The 26,491-nt window shown below is 39.9% G+C and overlaps 1 protein-coding gene across 9 annotated transcripts in view; it reads right to left on the bottom strand.

Annotated features, from left to right (window-relative positions):
- fsd1l (fibronectin type III and SPRY domain containing 1-like) overlaps nt 1-26,491 on the bottom strand; it is a 59,999-nt gene that overhangs the window by 2,134 nt on the left and 31,374 nt on the right. For 3 of the 9 annotated variants that reach the window (XM_043719419.1, XM_043719357.1, XM_043719375.1), the window contains 7 exons: nt 22,412-22,621; nt 19,976-20,074; nt 16,801-16,930; nt 16,194-16,226; nt 12,170-12,267; nt 10,764-11,015; nt 2,188-2,276 (listed from right to left, as the gene is read on the bottom strand). In XM_043719419.1, coding sequence (XP_043575354.1) covers nt 2,188-2,276; nt 10,764-11,015; nt 12,170-12,267; nt 16,194-16,226; nt 16,801-16,930; nt 19,976-20,074; nt 22,412-22,621 — 911 coding nt within the window. Of the gene's footprint in view, nt 1-2,187; nt 2,277-7,127; nt 7,238-10,763; nt 11,016-12,169; nt 12,271-16,193; nt 16,227-16,800; nt 16,931-19,975; nt 20,075-22,411; nt 22,622-26,491 lie in introns of those variants that run through there. The other 6 variants (XM_043719364.1, XM_043719392.1, XM_043719384.1 and 3 more) reach the window with 4 other exon arrangements.

The raw sequence follows: 26,491 nt of genomic DNA, 5'->3' as shown, positions 1-26,491 counted from the left end.
AGGCTGGGGCTGTTTTCCCTGGAGTGTTGGAGGCTGAGGGGTGACCTTATAGAGGTTTACAAAATCATGAGGGGCATGGATAGGGTAAATAGACAAAGTCTTTTCCCTGGGTTCAGAGAGTCCAGAACTAGAGGGCATAGGTTCAGGGTGAACGGGGAAAGATTATAAAAGAGACCTAAGGAGCAACTTTTTCACACAGAGGATGGTACGGGTATGGAATGAGCTGCCAGAGGAAGTGGAGGAGGCTGGTACAATTGCAACATTTAAAAGGCATTTGGATGGGTATATGATTGGAAGAGTTTGGAGGGATTTGGGTCGGGTGCTGGCAGGTGGGACTAGATTGGGTTGGGATATCTGGTCGGCATGGACAGGTTGGACTGAAGGGTCTGTTTCCAAGCTGTACATCTCTATGACTCTAAATGCTGCTCATTTTATTTGAAAAAGTGGAATTTGTTCCTCATCATTATCTTCAAAAATATGTAATCATACAGCATATACTAGAATCTGACAACCACCATCATACGGTCATAGAATATTCACAAATATTACTGTACAGGAGGCCATTTTGCCCATCATGCCTACAGAGGCCAACAAATAGTTTTCTGGCCTAACTCCACTTTTTGATTCTTAGCCCATAACCTCAGATATGCACTTGAATGCCATAATCTACAAAGTCTTTTTTTAAATGTTCAGATTTCTGTTCTCAAAGGCAATAAGTTTCATATTCTGGTACCCTCTTGGAGAAATATTTCCCTTCAAATAACCTCAACTTTCTAACTCTTACCCTAAATCTCTGCTACCTGGTTATGGAAAACTGAGTCTTCCTATTCACCATCTAACCCGCAATTGCATCTTCCCTCAGCCCCCCCCCCATTCCAGAGATGACAACTTTAGCCTATCCAATCTTTTAACGATCAAATTTCCCTGTCATCTTTCCAACTTACTTTAAATTCCTTGGCTGGTAAAGGCCAAATATCCATTAAGCCACCTTGATCTTCCTATCTACCTGTTCAGTCACCTTCAGAGATCTGTGAACATATACTCCAAAGTTCCTCTATACTTTTTGTTTCCTACCATTTGTTGTATTATCCCTTGCCTTGTTAGCCTTTCTCAAGCATATGCTCCCTCACTTCCAGATCGAGTGCCATTTTTACTGTTCTGTTCACTTCACCAATCCATTAATACATTCCTCAATGTATCATTTCACAGCTGATTTATTCATCTTTTGCAAATTTCTTAATCATATCCCCTACATTGACTCCCAATCATTGACGTATACCACAAAACTGAACCTGGTACCACACATGTAGAGATGCACTGGAAACAGCCATGTAGTCAAGACCATATATTGACCATTACACTTGGCATCCAGCCTGATCCAAGTTTGGATTTATATTGCCTAACAATCCTATCCTGTCTATTGTGTGGGACCTTATAAAAAGCCTTTCTAAATGTGTATGGAGTTCAAATACACTAGCCTCATTAACACTTTGTTACCTCCTCAAAGTTCAATATTACTCAGTCACAAACTTACTTTTAAAGCCTCACTGACAGGTGACTTTCTTGTCTTTTGAAAATTCAACTTGCTCCTCAAATTTTTCAAATCATTTTCTTAAGGCTGGACTGAACGACCTGTAATTGCTTCATCTATCCCTTTTCTGCTTTTATGAACAATGGTACAATATTAGTATCTTCCATTGCTCTGATAGCACACCTGCAACCAAATTGTTTCCCTTAAAAGCAATACAAAAAAAGCTAATTCAGAGAACTATACAAGGAACTGGCTTGAAATTCTTTTGTGAAAACAGTAGTAAGGTATTCACTAACCATTGTAACACTCCCCACACACAGGTTAGTCTTATTGTCCGAGTTATCCTTTTGATCTTAACACATTTGCAGAAAAGTCATGTTTTCCCTAATTTTAATTGCCAATTTTTTGATGCTCCCTTTCCGTTCCCCTAATTTTTTTTTTAAATTTCACCCCAATGCCTTTTATAGTCCTCTTATGAGCTTTTCTTTGGTATCACAAGATTAAAAACAGTCTAATTTTCATGCACTTTTTGTAATTTTTCTTTTGTTATTTTTACCATTAGAATTGTTCAACACAATCAGCTTTTTTTTTTTTAAACAGTTCACAAACCCTTCCCCAAACTTGCCCTTCTGCATACTGATTACTCACTTACTTACCATAAAGGCCGGAATTACTGGTTGAGTAAACTTAGTCTTGAAAGTATGCAATAACTGTTTCGTATCAGCGTTATAAAAGGAAACATGGCCTACAAACAAAAGCAAAACGTGAAATTACACGTGGACATTTCAATTTATTTTTCTGAAACAGACTTCATACTTGACTCAAGAGCCATCAGGTATTCAAGTTACCACAAAAAGTAGAAATCCCATACTAAGTTATACAGGTAAATCTTATATTTTAGCTGTTGATATCTGGCAGTATTCTCACTTCACCTTGAACTGCAAGTTAAACCCCACTTCAGAACTTGAACACAATATCAAACATTAACACTGGAATGCAGCACCCAGGCACGGCTGCATTATTGGAAGTGACATTTTTCAAATGAGACATCAAAGCATGGTCCCATCGGCCCTCTCAAATAGACACAAAAAGATCTCACAATATTGTGTCAAAGACCACAAGAGACATTTCTCTCATGCCCTGGTCAATATTCATGCTCAAATAACATCACAAATCAGATTAACCATTCATGACCAAATGCAAATTAGTCATTGCTTCTCCTGTTTCAACAATAATTTAAAATTACATGGCCGGAACAATGGTGCAGGTGGGAGAGCTTTATATACTAGGACTGGCTCTGGAAATGTTGGCACTTGAATAAGCCACACAAGTTACACCTGAACACAGCTGAGACTGAGTTCTTTGCAGGATTCTTTGCTAGTGCTAATAGGAAGGCTTTAAAGTAACTTGGTGGCAGCGTGGAAACCAAGGGAGAATAGTAGTGGAAGAGACCAAGGTTCACAAAATACTTATGAGATACAACTGACACTAGCATGGGCAAATTAGAAGGTGAAACTAGAATGAGGGAGAAAAACAAAGTAGTCTAAATCAGGGATACTATACATATGTCTCAATGAATGGCATAGAGTAAATAAGGTGAAAGTGGGTACTGCAGATGCTGGAGATTAAAGTAGCGCTGGAAAAGCACAGCAGGTCAGGCAGCATCTGAGGAGCAAGAAAATTGACATTGCAGGCAAAGGCCCTTCATCAGGAATAGAGTAAATAGATTGGGGACTTGCAGGTGCAGATTTCCATGTGGGATTTCAATGTTCCAGCGATAACAGAGACCAGGCTCAAGGAAGGGCAAGACTGGGTATAAAATATTCCTCAGTATAAAGGTGTTCAGGAAAGGTAGAAAAGGAAGGACAGACAACAATATTGGTAAAGGAGTTGCAGTAGAATTGTCTAAGGACAGCACAGCAGTACTGAACAAAGATGATGTCTCAGTGGGTTCAAGCACAGAATCAATTTGGCTAGAATGAATCATCAAAAAGGGTATTAATGCATTGCTAGGTATACCCTAGATCACCGCTGTGCGGAAAGGGTGCAGTAGATTAAGTCCAAAGGTAAGTTAAAGAGATGCCAACATTTTATGAATGCCAATATACCAGTTGCCCTCTTCAACTATTTTCAGCAACTGCTGTTCAAGGACACCCAGGTCTCATCACATCTCCCTTTCCCATTCTATAGCCACTTAGATAATAATCTGCCTCCTGTTTTTGAGCCAAAGTGGATAACTTCAGAGTCATGCAGCATTGAAACAGATCCTTTGGTTCAACTTGCTTATGCCAACCAGATACCCTAAATTAATCTTGTTCCCAGTTACCAGCATTTAGCCCATATCCCTCAACTCTTCCAATTCACATACCCATCCAGATGCTTTTTAAATGTTCTAATTGTACCAACCCCCCACCACCTCCTCTAGCAGCTTGTTCCATACATGCACCACCCTCTGCGTGAAAAAGTTGCCCCTTCGGTTCCTTTTATATCTTTCTCCTCTCACCTTAAGCCATGCCCTCTAGTTTTGGACTCCCCTGCTTTGGGGAAAAGTTCTTGAAAAAGATCAAAGCCCCTCATGATTTTATAAACTTCTATAAGGTCACCCCACAGCCTCCGATGCTCCAGGGAAAATAGCCCTAACCTATTCAGCCTCTCCCAATACATCAAACCGTGCCCCCAATCCTGGCAACATCCTTGTTAATCTTTTCTGAACCCTTTCAAGTTTCACACATCCTTCCTATAGTAGGGATACCTGAACTGTACACAGCTTTCCAAAAGTGGCCTAACCAATGTCCTGTACAGCCACGATATCACCACCCAACTCCTATACTCAATGTACTGACCAATGAAAGGCAAGCATACCATACCTCACATTTACCCACATTATACTTCAACTGTTATGCATGTGCCCACCTCACCCAACTTGTCTAAGTCAGAGAAGCATCGCTGCTCACACTCTCACATTTGTGTCAATTGCAAGGAAAATGTTGCCCACTAGGTAATGATGCTCACTTAACGAATCATCGCAGGCATGATAGGCCAAAATGACCTCTGTAACGTAACATGGTTCTGTGTTGTTTCTAAAGTGTTTGAGTTCCTCTGTACTCATGAAAGATGCTACAGACCCTAAATCTTTATTTAACTCAATTGATAGCATCCTTAAATGTGATAAAACACATTAGGGAAACAATCAAAATTTGACATATTGGCTATGGTATATTTTAAGGAGGGGCTCAAAAGTGTTTCAAGGACTCCACAAGGGCTGAAACACGCTATTCAACCCAATTACAGATACTTAAACTCCTAATGAGCCTTCCCTGATTAACTGATCCTAATAGCATATTTTTCTATTCTTTTTACTCATGCTTCTCAAGCTTCCCTTCAAATGCTCCTACCCTGTTTATATCACCTAAAAGTTTCATTCTTACCACTGAGCAGAGAAATTTCTCATGCAAGTTTAATGGAGAAAACATGACTGATCTTTATGACCTTTAGTTTTCATTGCCCCCTTTTAGTGACTTGCATACAGACTGTAGCCTTCTAATCCTGTGGTCCTTCATCCCATTCATACTTTTATTATCTGTGCAGTTTGCAGCCTCTTTCTTTAAACACTGAATACCAGCTCAAACTAATCCATATTTGAAATTAATTTGTAATGTACAGGCTCATTCTACAAGAATGTTGTTGCGCTTTGCCCCACATTCTGTTGTATTAACTTCATTATTAAAAAGATGTGCATAAATCTTTACTAAAGAAATTCCAAAGCCATAGGAATGTTCCTTCCAATTAATGTAGTTTTCTTTCCTTTGCATATTTAAGGCTTCCTTTTTTGTTTTCAGGTAGCAGCTTACCTGCTGTTGTCACAGTTTCTCATCCCATTTCCATTCCATTCATCCTGCCGGACCAGCTGTCATTTAACTTCTCCAGCCTTGCACCCATCACAGATTTATCTTTGCTTCATCCACGAATTGCTTGCTCAAATCTAATACCTTTCCTAGGCCTGATGAAAGACCACTAACCTGAAATATTAACTCTTCTATTCCTCAGATATGCTAACTGAGTCCTCCAGCATTGTTTAATTCTATTTTGTAAGCAGGTGGTTTTGGTAGTGGAAAGGATGTAGAGTGGAAGTTTAATTCAAGGTCTAGTAGGTTGCCAAGATTATGACCAGTCTAGTTCAGCCTCAAACAATGGTCAGTGAAGATAATCAAGTTTGAGCCTACAGACTAAATAAAATCCCAAAAGAACTGCAGATGCTGGAAATCAGAACAAAATCAAAATCAGAAATTGCCAGAAAAACTCAGGTCTGGCAGCGAAAGCCATGGGTGAAGTGCCGGAAGACTGGAGATGGGCTCACGTTGTACTGTTATTCAAGAAGGGCTACAAGGAAAAGCCAGGGAGCTACAGCCTGATGAGTTTGCCATTAGTGGTGGGTAAATTGTTGGAGGAGATTCTGAGATCTACATACATTTGAAGAAGCAAGGACTGATTAGGGATAGTCAGAATGGCTTTTTGCGTGGGAAGTCATTTGTCAGAAACTTGATTAAGGATGTGACCAAGAAGGTAGATGGGAGATATCGTCTACATGGACTTTACAAAAGCCTTTGATAAGATTTTGCATGGTAAACTGCTTAGTAAAGTTAAATCACATGGGATTCAGGGTGAACTTGCCAATTGGATACAAAATTGGCTTGACAGAAGGAGACAAAGGGTGGTAGTGGAGTGCCGTTTTTCAGACTGACGGTAACCAGCTGTGTTCTGCAGGGGTTGGTGCTGGGTCCACTGTTGTTTGTGATTTATATAAACAACCTGGATGAGAATTTAGGGAGCATGGTTATTAAATTTGTGGATGACACTAAAATTGGTGGCATAGTGGACAGTGAATGTTATCCAAGATTACAAAGAGATCTTGGTTAATTGGGCAGGGGATTGGTAGATGCAGTTTAACTTGGGATAAATGCAAGGTGTACAGGACATGTCTGTTGCCAGCAATGTGAACTATTTCAGGCTTGAAAAGGCAGATTAAGCACATATGAAGTATTGCAGCAAAGGAGCTAGCTTTGTAGTTGAGATTTCCACTTATTTCCACAATAAGAGAATGACCAAACCCCAATTTTGCCAGCACAATGACCTAGAATGAGCAGAGGATGGGTCTCAAAGAGAAAAACTCAAAGGGGATATAATGGAAGGTAAGTGAGAAAGATGCAACTCAAGACTAAGGTCAAGGGTGGGATGGGGGAGAAAATTAAAGGAGGTTTGTCTTGGTGAATTCAGAAACAGGAGACAAGAGGCAGAGCCAGTGATTCGATGGTCCCAATCTTAGTGACAAAGATACCCATATGTTTCTGGTATTTCATGCCAGAGGAGAAATAGGAGAAAGAATCAAAAAGTGGTTTATATTGAAATGAGAAGCTGAGATTTGTTACGGCAATCCAACACGATCTTCAAACAGTGAGAGATAAAAAATTAGACTTGCATTTCTTTAGCACTTTACACAACAATCAGAAGTTTCAAAGTGATATTTTTGATTCATAGTCACTGCTGTGATGTAAGAAAGGCAACAGCCAATTTGTTCACAACTCTCTCAAAACCTGATTATCACGTTGCTATTCTATTTTACTGACACTGAATGGGGAATATTTTTGACCATGATACTAACAATAAAAGCTCTGCTGAAAACTGTGTTGTGGGATCTTTTACATCCACCTGAGGGAACAGATAGAAACTTGGTTTTAATTAGTGATCTAAAGCATGGCACCTCCAAAGCTGCAGCACTACCACAGAATGTCAACTAGTTCTGGAGTGGGATTTAAATCCAAACCATGTGATTCAAAAGCAAGAATGTTACTAACTAAACCTTGGCTGACAGAACTTAGGTGAGAAACACAGTTGTTTTAATGGGGACAAAAGTATGAAAAAATTGATTGAGTAGACAGGAACTGCAGAAATGTTGTGGCCAAAAACCAATAGGTAGCCACTGTATGCAACTTTATTCCAGGAAGTAATCAACATGGCCTCATTTCGTGGAGGGAAAGATTAGGAAAGAACAATACGACATTCAGACAGGATATTAAGAGTTGAGATGGAGGTGGAAATCAGGAAAGGGGCCCCTCAAAGATCAGCAAGGCAGCCATTGCTGGAGCTGCAGGAGATGGGGGAGATACTAAACAAGCAGAGGAACCTCGATTATCCAAATATCAATTATCTGAATAATGGATTATCGAAGGGGATCTCAAGGTCCCGATGGAAACATTGCGTCAAAGACCTGTTTCAACCCTGATCGCATCTGTTGTTTACAGGTACAATGATTAAAAAGGAACTCGGCTCACTGAAATGCTGCAGAGAACAGTCATGGACGGTCCAGGCACTGTATCGAAATGACTGACCCGCGTGCCCTCGCCCCCTCTCTTTCTCTCTACCCTTCCCCCCACTCCCCTGACACATTCCCTGGAGTTCTACACAGGGGTGAACCCTAAACCTTCCTTCCACAGATAATCTCTCCAACATTGACCTTACAGGGCAAAGATAGAACCTGTCAAAACGTTGTGCGCGCTATTTGGAGACTTACCCCACAAATGCAGCAGCAGTCTTACTGTTGGTGTACAGTCCAGCTGCCCTGGGTGGGGCTATCTCCTACACAGGGAGCAGATTTCATAATAAACTCAATTCTCCACACGAAATAGTTCCCACCCATCTCATTCGGATAATCAAGGATCCTCTGTATTTTGCATCAGTGTTTACTGTGGAGAAGGACATGGAAGATATAGAATGTGGGAAATAGATGGTGACAGCTTGAAAAATATCCATGTGACAGATGAGAAAGTGCTGGATGTCTTGAAATGCATAAAGGCGGATAAATCTCCAGGACCTGATCAGGTGTACCCTAGAACTCTGTGGGAAGCTAGAGAAGGGATTGCTGGACCCCTTGCTAAGATATTCACATCTTCAATAGTCACAGGTGAGGTGCCAGAAGACTGGAAGTTGGCTAATGTGGTGCCACTGTTTAAGAAGGGTGGTAAGGACAAGCCAGGGAACTACATTCCAGTGAGCCTGACATCGGTGGTGGGCAAGTTGTTGGAGAGAATTCTGAGGGACAGAATTTACACATATTTGGAAAGGCAAGGACTGATTAGGGGTAGTCAGCATGGCTTTGTGCATGGGAAATCATGTCCAACGAACTTGATTGAGTTCTTTGTATAAGTAACAAAGAGGATTGATGAGGGCAGAGCAGTGAATGTGATCTATATGGACTTCGGTATGGCATTCGACAAGGTTTCCCATGAGACACTGGTTAGCAAGGTTAGATCTCATGGAATACAGGGAGAACTAGCCATTTGGATACAGAATTGGCTTGAAGGTAGAGGTAGAAGATGGTGGCAGGAGGGTTGTTTTTCAGACTGGAGGCCTGTGACCAGTGGAGTGCCACAAGAAGTGGTGCTGGTCCACTGCTTTGTGTCATTTTACATAAATGATTTGGATGTGAGCATAAGAGGTACAGTCAGTAAGTTTGCAAATGACACCAAAATTGGAGGTGTAGTGGACAGCGAAGAAGGTTACCTCAGATTACAACGGGATCTTGTTCAGATGGGCCAATGGGCTGAGAAGTAGCAGATGGAGTTTAATTTAGATAAATGGAAGGTGCTCCATTTTGGGAAAGCAAATCTTAGCAAGACTCATACACTTAATGGTAAGGTCCTAGGGAACAAGGAGACCTTGGAGTGCAGGCTCATCGCTCCTTGAAAGTAGAGTTGCAGGTAGATAGAATAGTGAAGGTGGTGTTTGGTATGCTTTCCTTTATTGGTCAGAGCATTGAGTATAGGAGTTGGGAGGTCATGTTGCGGTTGTACAGGACATTGGTGAGGCCACTTTTGGAATATTGCATGCAATTCTGATCTCCTTCCTATCGGAAGGATGTTGTGAAACTTGAAAGGGTTCAGAAAAGATTTACAAGGATGTTGCCAAGGTTGGAGGATTTGTGCTATAGGGAGAGGCTGAATAGGCTGGGGCTGTTTTCCCTGGAGCAAAGGCTGGGGGTGACCTCATAGTAGATAATAGAATCATGAGGGGCATGGATAGGATAAATAGACAAAGTCTCTTCCCTGGGGTGGGGGAGTCCAGAAATGGAGGACATAGGTTTAGAGAGAGAGAGAGAGAGGAAAGATATAAAAGGGACCTAAAGGGCAACGTTTTCATGCAGAGGGTGGTCTGTGTATGAAATGAGCTGCCAGAGGAAGAGGAAGAGGCTGGTACATTTGCAACATTTAAAAGCCATCTGGATGGGTTTATGAATAGGAAGGGTTTAGAGGGATAGGGGCCAAGTGCTGGTAAATGGGACTAGATTAGAGTTATCTGGTCAGCATGGAGGGGTTGGATTGTTTCCGTGCTGTACATCTCTATGACTCTATGAAGAATGCAACATCACTATTGCAGAGGCTAAGGAAAGAAGTGAAGATGCATGAGTGAGCAAGCTGGCAGGGTAGTTAGCTGGACAGTAGAGAATTTATAAAGATGAGAGTGGTGGAAATTGATGAAATATTTAGAGTAGAAGATGGCAGGGGAATAGAAAGATAAATCATGGAATGATTTAGCGATGGGGGCCACACAGTCACTTGCCTGTTTGGGCAGACAAGTGATAAAAAGGAAAGCCAGATGGGGAGATTTCAGTAAGGGAGTAAAAGGAGTCAGTATCCATCAGCTACATTCCAGTCAAGGCCATGAGATCAATATAAATCATCAATAGACTCAAAAATGGCAAGCATTTTGTTTGCACATGAACAGAAATTCTGAGTACATCATTCAGAGACATGGTTCATACCAGGAGTATTCATAGGGACAGAGTTAAGAGGGGTTTGTGGAATGTGAAGGTGGTCACATGTCAAGATAAACCATCAGTCAATACAGTTAGTGGGAAGATTGGAAAGATTGTATGATGGGATAGTAGGGTGATTGCTGATAAGGAGAAAGCAGCTGCTTCAATAGATTCTTCAGAGAATGCCAAATGATGCCAGAGAAGAAAACTGTAGCCATATACAAGGAATCATGCATGCCTGAGATATTTGCCGGAGAGAATGAGGACCTACACTTGAAGCTTACCAAGTTATTCAGTTAAAGCCATTAAAATAATCACCTGGCAGATAGCAAAGTAGTAGTTATAATGGGAAAAAAGATAGATTTGCTTTGTTTAAGGATATGAATAATACTATATATAATGTCTTTTAAAAAAGAAAACTACCTCCATCATAGTCGCAGTATACACCTATTTTGTCTGGAACCTGTGCATCCATGAATTTGGCTTTATTGTTGTGTTTAGCAGCAAAGGACGTCTGTAGCCAGTTGTTAATGTGAATACACCATGAAGTGACAGTCTTCCCTAGTTGATCAAATTTTCCTAGATTTCTGTAGGATACGCCTATACTATAGGATTTACAGTCCTTTTGAGACTTCACTTCCCAATAATGCTGTCCATTTTCAATCAATGCATCTCCTGTGAAGACAGTGCAAAAGGTTTTTAAAAGGAAGCATTACTTTAATTTTAGTACCTTTCACAAATGAAATATCAAGTCCTACTACTGGTGAACAGAAAAACCAAGAAAACATCTCATCCAATCATCCATGTCTCTTGAAAGTACATAATAACTGCTCATATCTGCATCATGAAAGACCAATAGTTATGAAGTTGCACCATTTTTAGCTTGGAATAAAGGAACCAATAAGGACGATCTCAGGTTTACTAACACTGAGCCAGAGGTTTTTAGCTACAGATACTTGGTTTCAGACTGATCTTCAATATAGTCAACTCCCCCAAATGTAGATAACTCAAAAGTAAAAAAGGATTGCTGTTCTCTAGCAGAAAAACAAGTTGGCTTCAGAATAATGCACAGACCATTAACTACTCTCAGAATAAAAGAAAGTAAATGCAACTCTCGCAGATTCATACTCAACAAAATGAACTTTACAAAGCAAAATAGTTCTACAAGCTCAATAATCACTTCAATCTAGAAAAAGTCACATTTAGGACTTGCAAGAACCAATGCAAATTCTTTGCAGAAAGCTTCAAAGTCCCCATTCCCGACCATAACTTTGAATCAAAATAACATTTTTGCATAAGTATTTCTAAAATCAACATTATTTCTTCAGAATAAAATGGAAAGCGGTTGCACTGGTTCTTAAAAAGCACTATATTGGCAGTATATACAGTACCATGTTTGCAAAACATTGATACCACAATTCATCTTTTGGAATTTACAACATTTGGAGCAGAAAACTCGATGGACAAGTATAGAACTAGAAACTGTACATTGCAAAGTTGGCCACTTAAAAATGAATTAACTTCTCAATCAAACACTACCTCAGATTACTTTTCTAGTTCTTTAAAGTTCCATGTGCCTCCTTCACGTTCTTGGACATTACAATGCACATGTTCACCAAACTCTTCATAGAAGTTGTTACATCTATATGGCCCTCTTAGCTTCCATCTTCTAAGCTTGATGCACATTTTTGCATTTATTGTGTGGGTTAATAATTTCTGATAATATTTAATTTATTAGACAATATTATACGAAAGTGAAAAATACACGATGTAAAACACTCAGAATGGAAAGTTACATCAGTCATTCTTATATATAAAAATAATGTTACCTAAAACTGTATAAGATTCACCAGTAAAACGATCTCGGTTAGTTCGTGCCGATGCTGGTCGGCCAGAGACAAATGTTCGTTTTGGAGACGGTGTGCCACTTCTACAGAATAACGAAAGGAAAGGAAGGTTAGTTTACATTCAGTAATTACAGTTGAAGTAAAGTTAACAGTAAATTATACAACTGAAGTGACAAGCCAAGAGGCACTTACATTTTAATTTTGAGATTTGCGAAATCACCTAAAAATCAAAATCTGCCATTCACCACGTAAGCTGTTAACTTTCAACCCTGTTCATTTAAATGTTTCATAGGTAGAAGAGGTCACAGCAATACTAATGAATAGCAATAGCTTCCAAAAAACCACGGTCATTGTAAACACTTTTGCTAAGTAGCTTCAGAGGGCTTTATTCAGATTACTAAATAGTCATCTAGTTATAGGAAGGATATTATTAAGCTGGAGGGGGTCCACAAGAGATTTACCAGGATACTGCCAGGTATGGAAGGTTTCAGTTATAAAGCAAGGCTGGATAGGCTAGGACTTTTTCCACTGGGAGCATAGGAGGTTGAGAGGCAGCCTGCTGAAAGTTTATAAATTAATGAGAGGTATAGGTAGAGTTAATGATAATTGTCTTTTAGGAGATTTAGGAGATTTAAAGACGAGGGCACATTTCTAAGTTGAAAGGAGAGAGATTTTAAAAAGACATGAGGAGCAGGTTTTGATTTACGAAGAGTGAGTTCGTATGTGGAAAGAACTTCCTAAGGAAGTGGTGGATGTGGGTATCATTACAATGTTTAAAAGACATTTGGAAAGGTTTCGAGGGATATGGGCCAGGAACAAGCAGGTGGGACTAGTTTAGTTTGGAACTATGTTCAGCACAGACAGGTTGGACCAAAGGGTCTGCTTCCATGCAATATAACTCCATGACTATGACTATATCAGGAGCAGGCTATCAGCATATGATAACACTTCACATAAGCCTCTCTCAGCCTATACATATTCTGTTACTATAACTAAACTTTTAAGTAATTGCCAGAGGGCAAAGCTCTGAATTATTAGTTCAAGTGTTTGATATTTTGAGTAAATAACAAGTGGAGTAGAGCAAAAAAGGTGCATGCACCAGTGAACAGAGAACAAATGTATAACTTTTGAAAGACAAAAAATACTCACCAAAAAGTTAAGGAGGAATCCGCAGGAAAGAAAGATTAAAGAGAAATTAACATTTTGATATGATTGATCAAGAGCTACCTAGAAAGTGTTCACTTCATCCCAAACGCACAAGCATTTAACCTGGACAGCTAACAGATATGCTGCACTCATGTCCACAAATGTGGACACATAGGTGTCCACAAATAAACATTGCTCAACTGAACATCAGTACTCATAATTCCCCATTTATTGGCCACTGCGTGTTTAATATCAATGTTTTTTGATGATACTCTCAACTCAGGACTTCATTTTTGCCTAATACTCTCTATTAAAAGTCTCTCATTAAAATACAGTGAAGGATGGATAGGAGAAACGAATAAACTGTGAGACGAATGGTGCTCATTATTAAATCACTACAAATGAAACACCATATGCTTAGAAATGAAGTGAAGACTCCATCCATCAATTAGTTGTTTTCAGACAATATACATATTTGAAGCTGTAAAACAAGCATTAAATCAGGAAACAAACTGCAAAGGTTAGGTTTAGTTCACTGTGGGAAACAGACCAGTGTTCCTGTATTTAGTCACTTACAGGATAAAGCACAAGCAGGTTTTATTTGCAGCATGCTTTCAAACATGAAATAAAAATTTAATGCAATTATTTAGAGAACTTATTTACCATAGCAGAAGGCCTGATAACCACAGCTACCCTGAGGCAGTCGCTGCTCAAAACATTTTGTACAATGTAAACCCTTCCTGAATTGTTTTGATTAGGTATGAACAATTCTACGCCAGCCCTAACACATGGGGGAGGGGGAGCAAAATACCTTTGCCTAGATACAGGATCACTTGTTTACAACATGCAAAAGAAAATTCCAACAGTATGCTCTGACCCAAAAGGATTACAATATTTTAAAAGCATACTGTGTCTTAACCATTTGAGGACAGCAGTATATTTTCTACTCCTGATTAGCAAGGTTAGATCTCATGGAATACAGGGAGAACTAGCCATTTGGATACAGAACTGGCTCAAAGGTAGAAGACAGAGGGTGGTGGTGGAGGGTTGTTATTCAGACTGGAGACCTGTGACCAGTGGAGTGCCACAAGGATCGGTGCTGGGTCCTCTACTTTTTGTCATTGACATAAATTATTTGGATGCGAGCATAAGAGGTTAGCAAGGTTAGATCTCATGGAATACAGGGAGAACTAGCCATTTGGATACAGAACTGGCTCAAAGGTAGAAGACAGAGGGTGGTGGTGGAGGGTTGGTTTTCAGACTGGAGGCCTGTGACCAGTGGAGTGCCACAAGTTTTGGTGCTGCGCCCTCTACGTTTTGTCATTTACGTAAATGATTTGGATGCGAGCATAAGAGGTACAGTTAGTAAGTTTGCAGATGACACCAAAATTGGAGGTGTAGTGGACAGCGAAGAGGGTTACCTCAGATTAAAACAGGATCTTGACCAGATGGGCCAATGGGCTGAGAAGTGGCAGATGGAGTTTAACTCAGATAAATGGAAGGTGCTGCATTTTGGGAAAGCAAATGTTAGCAGGACTTATACACTTAATGGTAAGGTCCTAGGGAGTGTTGCTGAACAAAGACCTTGGCGTGCAGGTTCACAGCTCCTTGAAAGTCGCAGGTAGATAGGATAGTGAAGCAGACGTTTGGTATGCTTTCCTTTATTGGTCAGAGTATTGAGTACAGGTGTTGGGAGGGCATGTTGTGGCTGTACAGGACATTGGTTAGGCCACTGTTGGAATATTGTGTGCAATTCTGGTCTCCTTCCTATCTGAAAGATGTTGTGAAATTTGAAAGGGTTCAGAAAAGATTTACAAGGATGCCAGGCTTGGAGGATTTGAGCTATAGGGAGAGGCTGAACAGGCTGCAGCTGTTTTCCCTGGAACATCCGAGGCTGAGGGGTGACCTTATAGAGGTTTACAAAATTATGAGGGGCATGGATAGGGTAAATAGGCAAAGTCTTTTCTCTGGGGTTGGGGAGTCCAGAACTAGAGGGCATAGGTTTAGGGTGAGAGGGGAAAGATATAAAAGAGACCTAAGGGGCAACTTTTTTCCACACAGAGGGTGGTACGTGTATTGACTGAGCTGCCAGAGGAAGTGGTGCAACATTTAAGAGGCATTTGGATAGGTATATGAATAGGAAGGGTTTGGAGTGATATGGGCCGGGTGCTGGCAGGTGGGACTAGATTGGGTTGGGGTATCCGGTTGGCATGGATGAGTTGGACCGAAGGGTCTGTTTCCATGCTGTACATCTCTGACTCTATGACTCCAAACAATTTATTCCAAAATTTAAAATTTTTAGAAATGAAAGAAAATACATCTTTAATCAAATAAGCTTTCATTTTTTAAAAAACTGCTGTTTTAACACGTAGAAATGCAATGCAAAATCTGCAAAACAGTAGTTTTCACTCATGTAATACAAACAGAAAATGCTGAGTGTTGTTCAATCAGCTGTTATCATGCATTTCCAAAGTAATACAGAATATCACCTAAAAGAAAAATTACTGGGAACTGCAGAATGCGTTCCTACACAGGAATCAAATTCTAGTTAATTTCACACATTTATTAGTAAAAAAAAAATCATGAAAGGAACATTGCTCATAGTGTGGCTTGATATTGAATCTTAACAATCAGAGGTTAGCTTGGAAATCTGAGATTGAGATCCCTGCGCTCAGAGTTAAAACAAAGGTAGGTTTGTGCAACTCAAGATGGGTACATTCCAAATCCACAAGGAAACTGAAAGAGTTGACAGCGCTAGCAGATTAGTTCCATACTATTTCCATTAGAAGAAATGCAAGTATGGTTATCAGTGTGCTGCTGCTACCAGTTAAACTCAAAATAAGCAACTACTGTATTTCACCTCATTTTGTTCTTCTTCAAAGAAATCTGGCCACTGAGAGAGGAAGATAAGCAGATTAGCAGCATACAACATGTAGACACTTGGAAAATTCAAGTGAAAAATCTTCTACTTCCTCCTCAATATCATTTTTTAATTTTAGTTTCTGCTGTGTTAGGATTTGCTTCAATAACAAACTTAAACTAGATTTCCCCTCAGATTTACGGCAAAGGTACAATAATTGAGTGGAAAAGCCCAAGGAAATTCCCAGTGATTGCCTTAACTGCATTTGAGGAGAGGGATTCTGCAAGCCCAGGCAAACAAGGAAGACAAATGCTTCCTGCTTTAGATCAAACATTCAGAATACATCTACTAGAAACATTCACTGTACTGTACCCAGGGTTAAGTTAGTTATTCTAAATAATCACATTTTAGTACAATAAACCCACAGGATTAATTCATTTCATTACAAAACTTAAATAACAATTTCATTGTAGAAATATTTCCAAAAGCTTTATTCACACAATAACTTCTACATGCAGTAGTATAGATCCACATATTACGGTCCTGGAAAAATGATTAGGTACAAAAACTTTCTTGCCCTAAATAAAAGGTATAGTGAAACGATTACCTGCCCTTGTTTTCTTTCCCTTTTATTCTACTCTCCTGCCCTTTTCCACCTGAAGAATCCCACTCAACAGTGAAATCATCAACTTTTAAGTTCTGGTGTGAAGTTGTGCCATCAAAGGTAAAATTGAAACCTATGGAAAAAATGGCACAAACCTAGCTTTTATTAATATTTTAAGGTATCAGTAAATAAGTTAACTAGCATCTTAAAAAAACTTCTTTTAAATATAAAGTCATTTGTGTAAAATATAAACTTTACAATTATACAATGTAACACTAACAAATCTGGATTAACAACACTCCCTTGACAGAGGTCAAGTGTATACAATAAATAGGTTAATATCCAAATCAAAACTGCAAATCGGAGGCCTTTTGCTTTATAGCCTCAGGAAACTGAAACCTGGGTAAGTATGGAAACTTTATTTGAGTGGCATGGTGGAAAAATAAACATCATGGGTGAGGTGGTTACACTGCAGGTTCGGTGCAAGCAGGCAGATAGGGAACGAGTGACCACCTGACAGCTCTAGAGAGACAGGCATGCATTGCAGGAAAGTCCAGAGGTCCTGCTAATGAACCAATTCTATGTTCAGGATGACAATGACAATGGATCCTTGGGAATGCACAGAAAACCAAGCTCATGGCATCACAGGTTGCGCAACTGTACAGGATGGGAGGAAGAGGTGAGGAAGGCAGTGCTGACTGGAGATTCTTTAGTTCGGGGAACAGAAATACATTCCTGCAGCTGCCAACCCAACTCAGGGATGTGCTAGGATCAGGAATGTTACAGAACTGTTCTGGGTGAGTATAGTTATACATCATAGTCCACATTGGTACTAACATTGGTATGGGAGGTCCAGCAATCAGAATTTAGGAAATAGGCAGAAAATTAGCAAGCAAAACTTTGAAAGGCAGTAATTTTCATAATTTCCAGTGTCATGTTCAAGCGAGTACAGATATACGACAGATGATGGCTTTAGAATCCTTACATACTTTAGATTCCTTTGAGGCTGAGGAGGGGAAAATGAGGACTGCAGATGCTGGAGATCAGAGTTGAAAGTGTGGCGCTGGAAAAGCACAGCAGGTCAGGCAACATCCGAGGAGGAGAATCAATGTTTTGGGCATAAGCCCTTTATCAGGAAGGGTTGAAGGGCTTCTTGATAAAGGGCTTAAGCCTGAAACGTCAATTCTCCTATTCCTCGGATGCTGCCTGACCTGCTGTGTTTTTCCAGCGCCACACTTTGACTTTGAGGCTGATGACGCCTGTATATACTGGATGAGCTGCATCTGAGCAGAAGTGAGGGTGAGTTTCCTGCAAGGTATTTTGCTTGTACTGTTGAAAAGGGTTTAAATTAACTCAGCAGGAACCTGGAGAATATAAGAAAGTGATTACTACAGTACACCAACTGTGAGGAGTGGCAGACAATACTAAAGTAAAGAACAATAAGTTAATAGATGATGTCGAAGTAAGGTCGAAACTAATCAAGACTAAAGCAGGATTACTCTACATGCGTATGAATCCATGAAGTATATTTAATAAGCTTTGGAAGACACAGATGGATCATGATATGGTGGTGAAAAGAGATCCACTGAAGGAAAGACAGATATGGATGTTAAATATTTTTTGGTTATTTTTGGTATTCAAACAAAAAGGACTACGGTGGTGCTTTTGATGAAGGAGAAAGAGGATGTTTCAGAGGGATCAAGAAACTAGTGGGCTCGATCTAAGGAATTAGCGGTGTGTAATACTTGCTCACAATAATAATTAGACCTCCAGCTAGTGGGAAGGATATGGAGGAACAATTCTGCAAGGAAATTTCACAGAAATACAAACATAGACTGGTTTCACCGAAGGGTCTGTTTTTGTGCTGTATGACTCCATGACTCTGACTACCTTCAGAAGACAGATGAGAAAACAAGCATGAGAAGCAAAGACAAAAAAGGCTGGCAGCTAACAAAGGAAATGTCAAAGTTTTCTTGAAGTGCACTTGTGCGCAAGCATGGTAAAATGGGTAGAGCCAAGCTAGGGACTTAAAGATTTATGCTTAGACAAGAGGCATGGCTAGGGTGTTAATTGAATATTGCGCATCAGCGCTTACCTACAAAACAATCATAACCAGATGTTGATGGAGTAGGAAATGTTAGTCACTAAAATTTATCAGGCGGTAGTATTAGATAGTTAAAGTTGATTAGACACTGGGGCTGGATAAGCCACACTCGAGGATACCAAAGGACATGAGTGTGGAAACTGTAGAAGCACTGGAAAGAATCTTTACAACGTCCCTGGATTTAGGGCTGGTACTGAAGACTGGAGAACAAACATTATGTTCTTATTCAAAAGATGCTGCAAGATTAGCCCAGCAACTATAAACCATTCAGGTAAAAATTGTAGAAACAATTAAAATAAACCAAATAACTGTAGATGCTGGATATGCTGAGGCATAAGTTGAGTCATACAGCATGGAAGCAGAAAATCTGATGCAATTCGACAGCACTGACCAGACATCCCAATCCAACCTGGTCCCATTTGTCAACATTTGGCCCATATCCCTTTAAACCATTCATATTCATATACCCACCCAGATGCCTTTTAAATGTTGTAACTATACCCACCTCCACTACTTCCTCTGGCACCTTATTCCATACACTCACCACCCTCTGTGTGAAAAAGTTACCCCTCAGGTTCTGTTTACACTTTTCCCCTCTCACCTTAAACATAGGACACCCCTATCCGAGGATAAAGGCCTTGGATATTCACCCAGTCTATGTGCCTCATCATTTTACAAACCTCTACAATGTTACCCCTCAGCCTCAGGTTTCAGATTCTAATTTTGAATGGCCAGACTCAAATTTTAGGATAATGCCATAGTTGACATACTTGGTAAGTTATTCTCGTCTGGGCTTTACATTCACAACAATGGAAATAGTGAAAAAAAAGTCCAAGTTTCCGGACCGTGCACTGTGTCCATCCAAAGCCTGTCCTAAAATTTACTGATTGGGAAAAAATAGGCAAAAGTGAGGACTGAAGATGCTGGAAACCGGAGTTTAGATCAGAGTGGTGCTGAAAAAACACAACAGGTCAGGCAGCATCTGAGAAGCAGGAAAATTGACGTTTTGGACAAAAGCCCTTCATCAGGAATCCCTTGATCAGGATCAAATGCCAAGCACTACATAGTAGTCACCTCTTGTTTCCAAGGTTATTGGCTCCGAATAATCTCCTGCCACAGCCTTATTACATGCTCTGACCCGAAAATTCATGTATTTTGATTCAAACTTCAGCCCTGTATTACAAAAGGAAAGATCATGAAAAAACCAAGCACCACGTTCATTAGTTCAATATTCAAAGCACAAACATTTTCTGTATTACCAGTAACACCATTCTTTTTCATTCACTGCAGAGCAAGGGTTTTCTTTTTCCCCACAGCGGTGTGGAGATACAGCAGTGTGTTAGATTGTGATTGTGATGTTGCCAAAGAGTCAGTGGGCAGTGAACAATTCTGGTACTCTGTTTAGCTACACTGACTAATCAGACTTCTACAGGATAAATTATCCATATAAAGATATATCTGGCCCAAGTCTCCCTTACTAATCTCTAAAACACATTTGAGTAGTATCCAAAGAGTGGAAAATCATCCCTTCAGGAAATTCAAGTAGATACATATACCAGGACCTTCACTGGGTTACAGCACTCTTCACAGAACCAGGTTCAGATTTCACCACTGTGGATCGCAAAAAATTTTGACAACCATTTTCTTTGATTAATGTAACAAGTGAGAAATATTAAATGCTACCTAGGTTTGAGTCAATTTAATTATCCCCAACTGTCAATTGCACAGGCATTAAATAATTTAGCCCTGGAGTCAGATGGAAATCTTAATTTGAATGAAGTTTTAGTCTATAGCTGGAATTCTATACCTGCCTGCAATTTAAAAAAAAATTATAATTCATGGAATGGGAGAAGCCAGCATTGGTACCTATCTCTATTTGCCCCAAGGGTGCTGTGTTCATGAACTGCTGGAAGCCAGCTAGTGCAGGTACACAGTGGGTTTGGGAGGGAGTTCATGATTTTCATCCAATAGAGAAGGAACAGCAATACGAAGTTCCAAATCAGGATGGTGCATGACTTGGAAGAGAACTTGCAGCAGTCTGGTGACTCAGGTTATTCTTGGATATTGCCTAGAAGTCAAAGGATTGGCACCAAATTCTACACACATTTCAAAGGTGGAAATAAAACAAGAGAGTGTATTCCACTACACGCCTGATTTGTGCTATGTTAACGGCTCTTAGGCTTTGGGGAGTCATCTTACTTATGGTTTTACTGATTTATGGTTAGTCAAGCTAAATCAGGCTGAATCTGGCAGATGCAATATTCAGATGCTACTGAATACTTTGGTGATGGACTGTGAAGTTCTTCCCACCATCACCCAACCCCTCCACCAAAATACATTGCCTGCCCTTGTGGCTCAGTGATTTGCTCACCCAATGGTATATCACTGTTGGAAACAGTGGCATGAGGTCCACCAAACTGGCTGTTTCTGTTTTACCCCTTTGTAGCACAAACAGTAAACTGAAAAGTTAAAACATTTCTGAATTACATTGTTTCAGGCAATTTCTTTCCCCCAGCAATAGCTAGTTGCCCAAGTATTTCTACTTCCATATTCAGCACGACAATTCCTAAATGTATTTTAACTTTTTACTTAAAACCTGTTGATTGTAGTACGACATTAGAGCAAAGTCGAGTGTTTCACAAAGTTAGCCCAAAAGTTTATTCTAGAGGCGACACCATAAAATTTAAGTTGACACTCATTGCAACACAAGATCTACACAGTTAACACAAGTTAGATAGAAATAAAGGACACAGACATTATCAAACAGCAGCAGAGTTTAATCAATGTTACTTTTGTCCCCTTAAGCAAGATCCCAAATATAGCCATATGTTTCTGGGCTTTGCCATGTCCAAATTTGCTGCCTTTTTTTCCCCCAGTGCAACAGGCTCTTCAATTCAAAAGCATGTCACTGGATACAAAGCACTTTGGGATCTCCCAAAGACATGAAAAATAAGGTAAGTTATTTCTTATAAATACCATCCAAGGGAGAAGATTTGGGAGAAAAATAAATATATCAGCTGTTCACAGGTAGTGATAGTTAGCTTTTCAGGGTCTGACTTCCTTCTACACCACAGTAACAAAGCTAATGCTATCACTATTTCTCCACTTCACTGAAGATAACTTTAGAAATCATAGTACTTCCAAGGATACCTAGGGTAATCACACTCGCAAAAATAACATTGCAAGTTAGCTATTTGCATTCAGCTTCACTTTTTTAAATGGAGACACACAAAGCAAAAATTTAATACTGGTATCTTTTTGCAGGTTTCAGGCCATTAATCCAGAATACACTTTCTGCAAATAAACATCTAAGAGTTTCTCGATGTGAATTTATGATCATTGACCTGTTGCTATTAGACATCATGACTCAAATGGGCAGACTGTGGATCAATAACAAAACTGCCAGCTTCTGATGGACAATGCATCTGCAGACGTTCAATAACAAAAGAAATTGACCCTCATCAGCTTTTTGCATACACATTAGGTTTAACTTTAAAATACAGAACTGACCTGTTAAGGTGTATTCAGTGTCCTTGATATTATCAATGATATCCCAGTTCCGTTCTTCTTTAACTCTAGGCGGTCCTTCATAGTTGGTTTTTCTGTACTCTAGTATGTAGTGGTCAATTTTATGATCTTCTTCTGGCATTCTCCACACAACAGTTGCACAATTATCAGCAACCAAACAATCTGCCAGGTCAATCTCAGGAGCTCGTGGGACTGTGGAAAAGGTTTGCATTTAAGCATTTACAATAATATCATCTCAGCCCATATGGATATGACCAATAACTCAAATTCAAATCAGAAATTAATCAATATACATTAGATGGAAGCTGGAAAATATTTTCATTACAATGACTAATGTATTTCAGGAAATTAACATCTTAATTAGCTCAAGACTCAGTTAACATGGATAGCATTTACCAAACCACAAAATGTTAAATGCCACATTTGCTTCCTGACCCGTGGGCTAAGAGATGCTGTGGGGCCCCAGCATTGGTTGGGGAAAGAAATCAAGTGGCTGCCTTCTTCTTGACTACCATGCAATAAAACAGGATTGTGTTACAATCCTGCTCAGTTAAATATTCTTCCCATCTAAAGTTTGAGACATGCCTAATGAACCACAGTCAAATGCTACAGATGCAATGACCCAAGATTTATAGCCAGTAAAGATGAGTCTATAATTTCATGCCTCTTCCCAGAATACTTGGTGACTGGTGAGGGTGCTAATTAGCTGAACATGTGCCAATATACTTATGGCATAAAACTCTATCCCTTGTTAGAGGACAAAATACCAAGCAAGAACGAGAGAGAATACCAGAGATGGTTTCCACTGATTTCACAACTCTCAAAATGCAGAGGCATTGTTTACCAGTGAAATTTCAGCACCTGTCTCCAGAAACTGGGAGTCTAGACAAAACAACATAACATATTGGAAAAGCTCAGCAGCATTTCTGATGAAAGGTCATTGGCCTGAGGAGTTAACTTCCCCCACCACATATGTTCTCACACTTGAGTATTTCACTTTTATTTCAAATTTCTAGCCTCTACAGTATCTTGTTTCTGCATTGAAAGATGTTAACCTGAGTAGAGAGTCATCCACTGAAAAATAGTGTTGAGCGATATCTGCTCAACACCAATCAGTTTACAGTATCCTTAACAAAGAGTGACTGAAAATAATCATGATAGGCATTGATCATTATTATCTGGCCAGACCCAATTCTCTTCTGGCAAGGATGAAGCTAAAGTGACTGTCGCTGAAGGATGCTCTGCAATCTTGGACTGCCACACTAAGAAACTATCCAAGTAAAATGATCTGACTGGCAGTTAAAGCAAAGCTATGGCTTATGGTCAACTGGTAAAGACAGCTGAACTGTTAACAAAGCATTTTATTCAAACCAAGTTAGGTCAACCATTGATTAGTCTCTTTAAAGCCATCGTTAAATTTGCTTTTGGGTTTTTTAGTAAATCTGAACTGACATGGGACAACAACTTAAAACACTCATATGTAATTTTGTGGTGCACATATTGCTGCTCATGAAAATTTGATTGATCTTGGGAATGACAATTGCCTTTTGCGTTCAGTTGAATTTTATTGAAATATACAAGAATAAAAGAACTTGGTTTGGTGGGTGCTGACAGGATGTTTTCCTTTGTTCAAGAGTCTCGAACTAGAGGCCTCCTGGTTGAGATGGAGATGAGATGGTTTCTCTTCCCCCTCAGGAAATTATTAGTCTGTAGAATTCTTGCCTCCAAGACAACAGTAGAGGCTAGCTCACTGAGTTTGTTCAATGCTGTCTGAGACAGATGTTTGATTAAGGAGTCAAGAGGTATAGAGTTGACATATAACAGGAAAGTGGAGGTGAGGCCATGATCAGATCCACAATATTATTGAATGCACAGTAGGCTTGAGGGCCAAATAGTAGATTCCTGCTCCTAATTGTTATGGCCTTGACAGTAATGTCTTGCAGCATCAAGGCAACAGTCAGAGAAGCAAACCAAACTACCTGTTTGTTCTGGCCAATATCACAGGTGAAGCTAACCAATTGTCATCACTGGCAAACAAGCTGGCAGTCTCATACATTTGTGGGCTGTTAACAGACCCTGAATAGATGGCCAGGAGAGCTCTCGGTGTCATGAAGGCTATGGGGTTAAATGCACTGTGAATTTGATGTCAATGTTAGCACATGGCACTAGGTCCAGAAGGCACTTCTCGAAACACATGGCCTTTCTGAAAATTTCTGAGTCACACCCTACATCACAGGCATTGTGCCTTCTACAAGATGCTTCTCCCTTCTTCTTACATAACTATAGGTTTGAGAGGAAAGTTGCTCCTGGTCATATTACTGTTTGCCCTAGTTCAAAGGCAGTCAAACTGATACCATCCTGCTAGGATTCAGAAAATCAAATATTGTAATTAAACTATATACACTTTCCGACTGGAAAGAGTGCAGAAGAAATTTACAACAACGTTGCGAGGGCTCAACAGTTTCTATTACAGGGAGAGGTCGGCAAGGTAGGACTTTTTTCTTTAGAGCTTGGAGACTGAGGGGGGAATTTTATAGAAGTTTATAAGATCATGAGAGGCATGAATAGGATGAATGCACTCAATCTTTTTCTCAGGGTTGGGGAATCAAGGACTTGAAGGCATCAGTTTAAGGTTAATGGAGAAAGAACAAAAGGGAACCTGAGGGGCAATCGTTTTTCGAAACAGAGGGTGGTATGCATATGGAATGAGCTGCCAGCGGAAGTAGTTGAGGTGGGTACATTAACAACACTTAAAAGGCATTTGGACACATGTGGATGGGAAAGGTTTAGAAGGATATGAGCCAGGTCCTGGGAAATGGGATTAGCGTTGATGGACATTTTGATCAGCATGGACCAGTTTGGAGCTAAGGACCTGTCTGCATGCTGTAGGACTCCATGATTCGCAAATGCTGAATCAAAGTGTTGGTCAAAAGAGGGTCTTAAAAACTTGGAAGCCGTGAAGCACAAAGCATTGAGGAATTTTCTTAAAAATTGTTCATGGGATGAGGGCATCACTGGCTAGGCCAGAATTTATTGCCCAGAGGGTAGTTAAGGTTCAACCACATTCCTGTTTTGGAGATGCCGATGTACAGAGGTGACTGGAGTGTACAGTTAAAAATCACAATACCAAGTTATAGTCCAACAGGTTTATTTGGAAGCACTAGCTTTCAGAGCGCTGCTCCTTCATCAGGTGATCTTATCCTCCACAACCACCTGAAGAAGCAGCACTCTGAAAGCTAGTGCTTCCAAATAAACCTGTTGGACTATCACCTGGTGTTGTGATTTTTAACCACATTCCTGTGGATCTGAAGATACATGTAGACCAGACCGTGTAAGCATTGCAGCTTCCCTCCCTAAAGGACATTAGTGAACCAGATGGGTTTTTCCCACAATCGACAATGATTCACAGTCTTTAGACTTTTAATTCCTGGCTTTTATTGAATTCAAATTCCATCATCTGCCATGGTGGGATTCAAACCCAAGACCACAGAACATTACCAAGGTCTCTGGATTAACAGCTCAGTGATATTTTCATGAGGCCATCAACTTTCTTATCAGAAGTATAGCAGCCAACTGACTAAAAACATGTTAGGAATGTGGACTGAGGGACTGCACAAAAGCCAGAGGTAGAGAAAGAGAATTTGGAAGAGCAGGTGGGAAGACGTTATAGGGCTGTGAGAGATTACTAAAAAAAAATTTGAACACTACCTTTTGGGGACAGTGAGCCAGGGCGACCAGCAAACATTAAGCAGGGCTTGATTAGAATAGGAAATAATCAACATACACTAAGTGTACTCAATGGCTCAAGTTTGTTGACAGTTTTTTTTTACTAGGCTCAGGGAATTAAAATCACCTAGGGAATGCATTTAATCTGGAAGATGCTACATTACAGAAAGGGCAACAGATGTCTGGTAAATGCATCATTATATAGTCTAGACAAACAGGTGGTACAATCAAGTCTGCAGTAACAGTGTCCTACATAAGCCCCACTGCATTTGAATGCAGCCCAACCAATTGTTGCAAAAATCAATTGATTATTTTCTGTATTAGGTCCATACACTT

This window comes from Chiloscyllium plagiosum, chromosome 2 (assembly GCF_004010195.1).
Source record: "Chiloscyllium plagiosum isolate BGI_BamShark_2017 chromosome 2, ASM401019v2, whole genome shotgun sequence".
Classification (NCBI taxonomy): domain Eukaryota; kingdom Metazoa; phylum Chordata; class Chondrichthyes; order Orectolobiformes; family Hemiscylliidae; genus Chiloscyllium; species Chiloscyllium plagiosum.
This window is presented reverse-complemented; position numbering and strand designations above follow the sequence as displayed.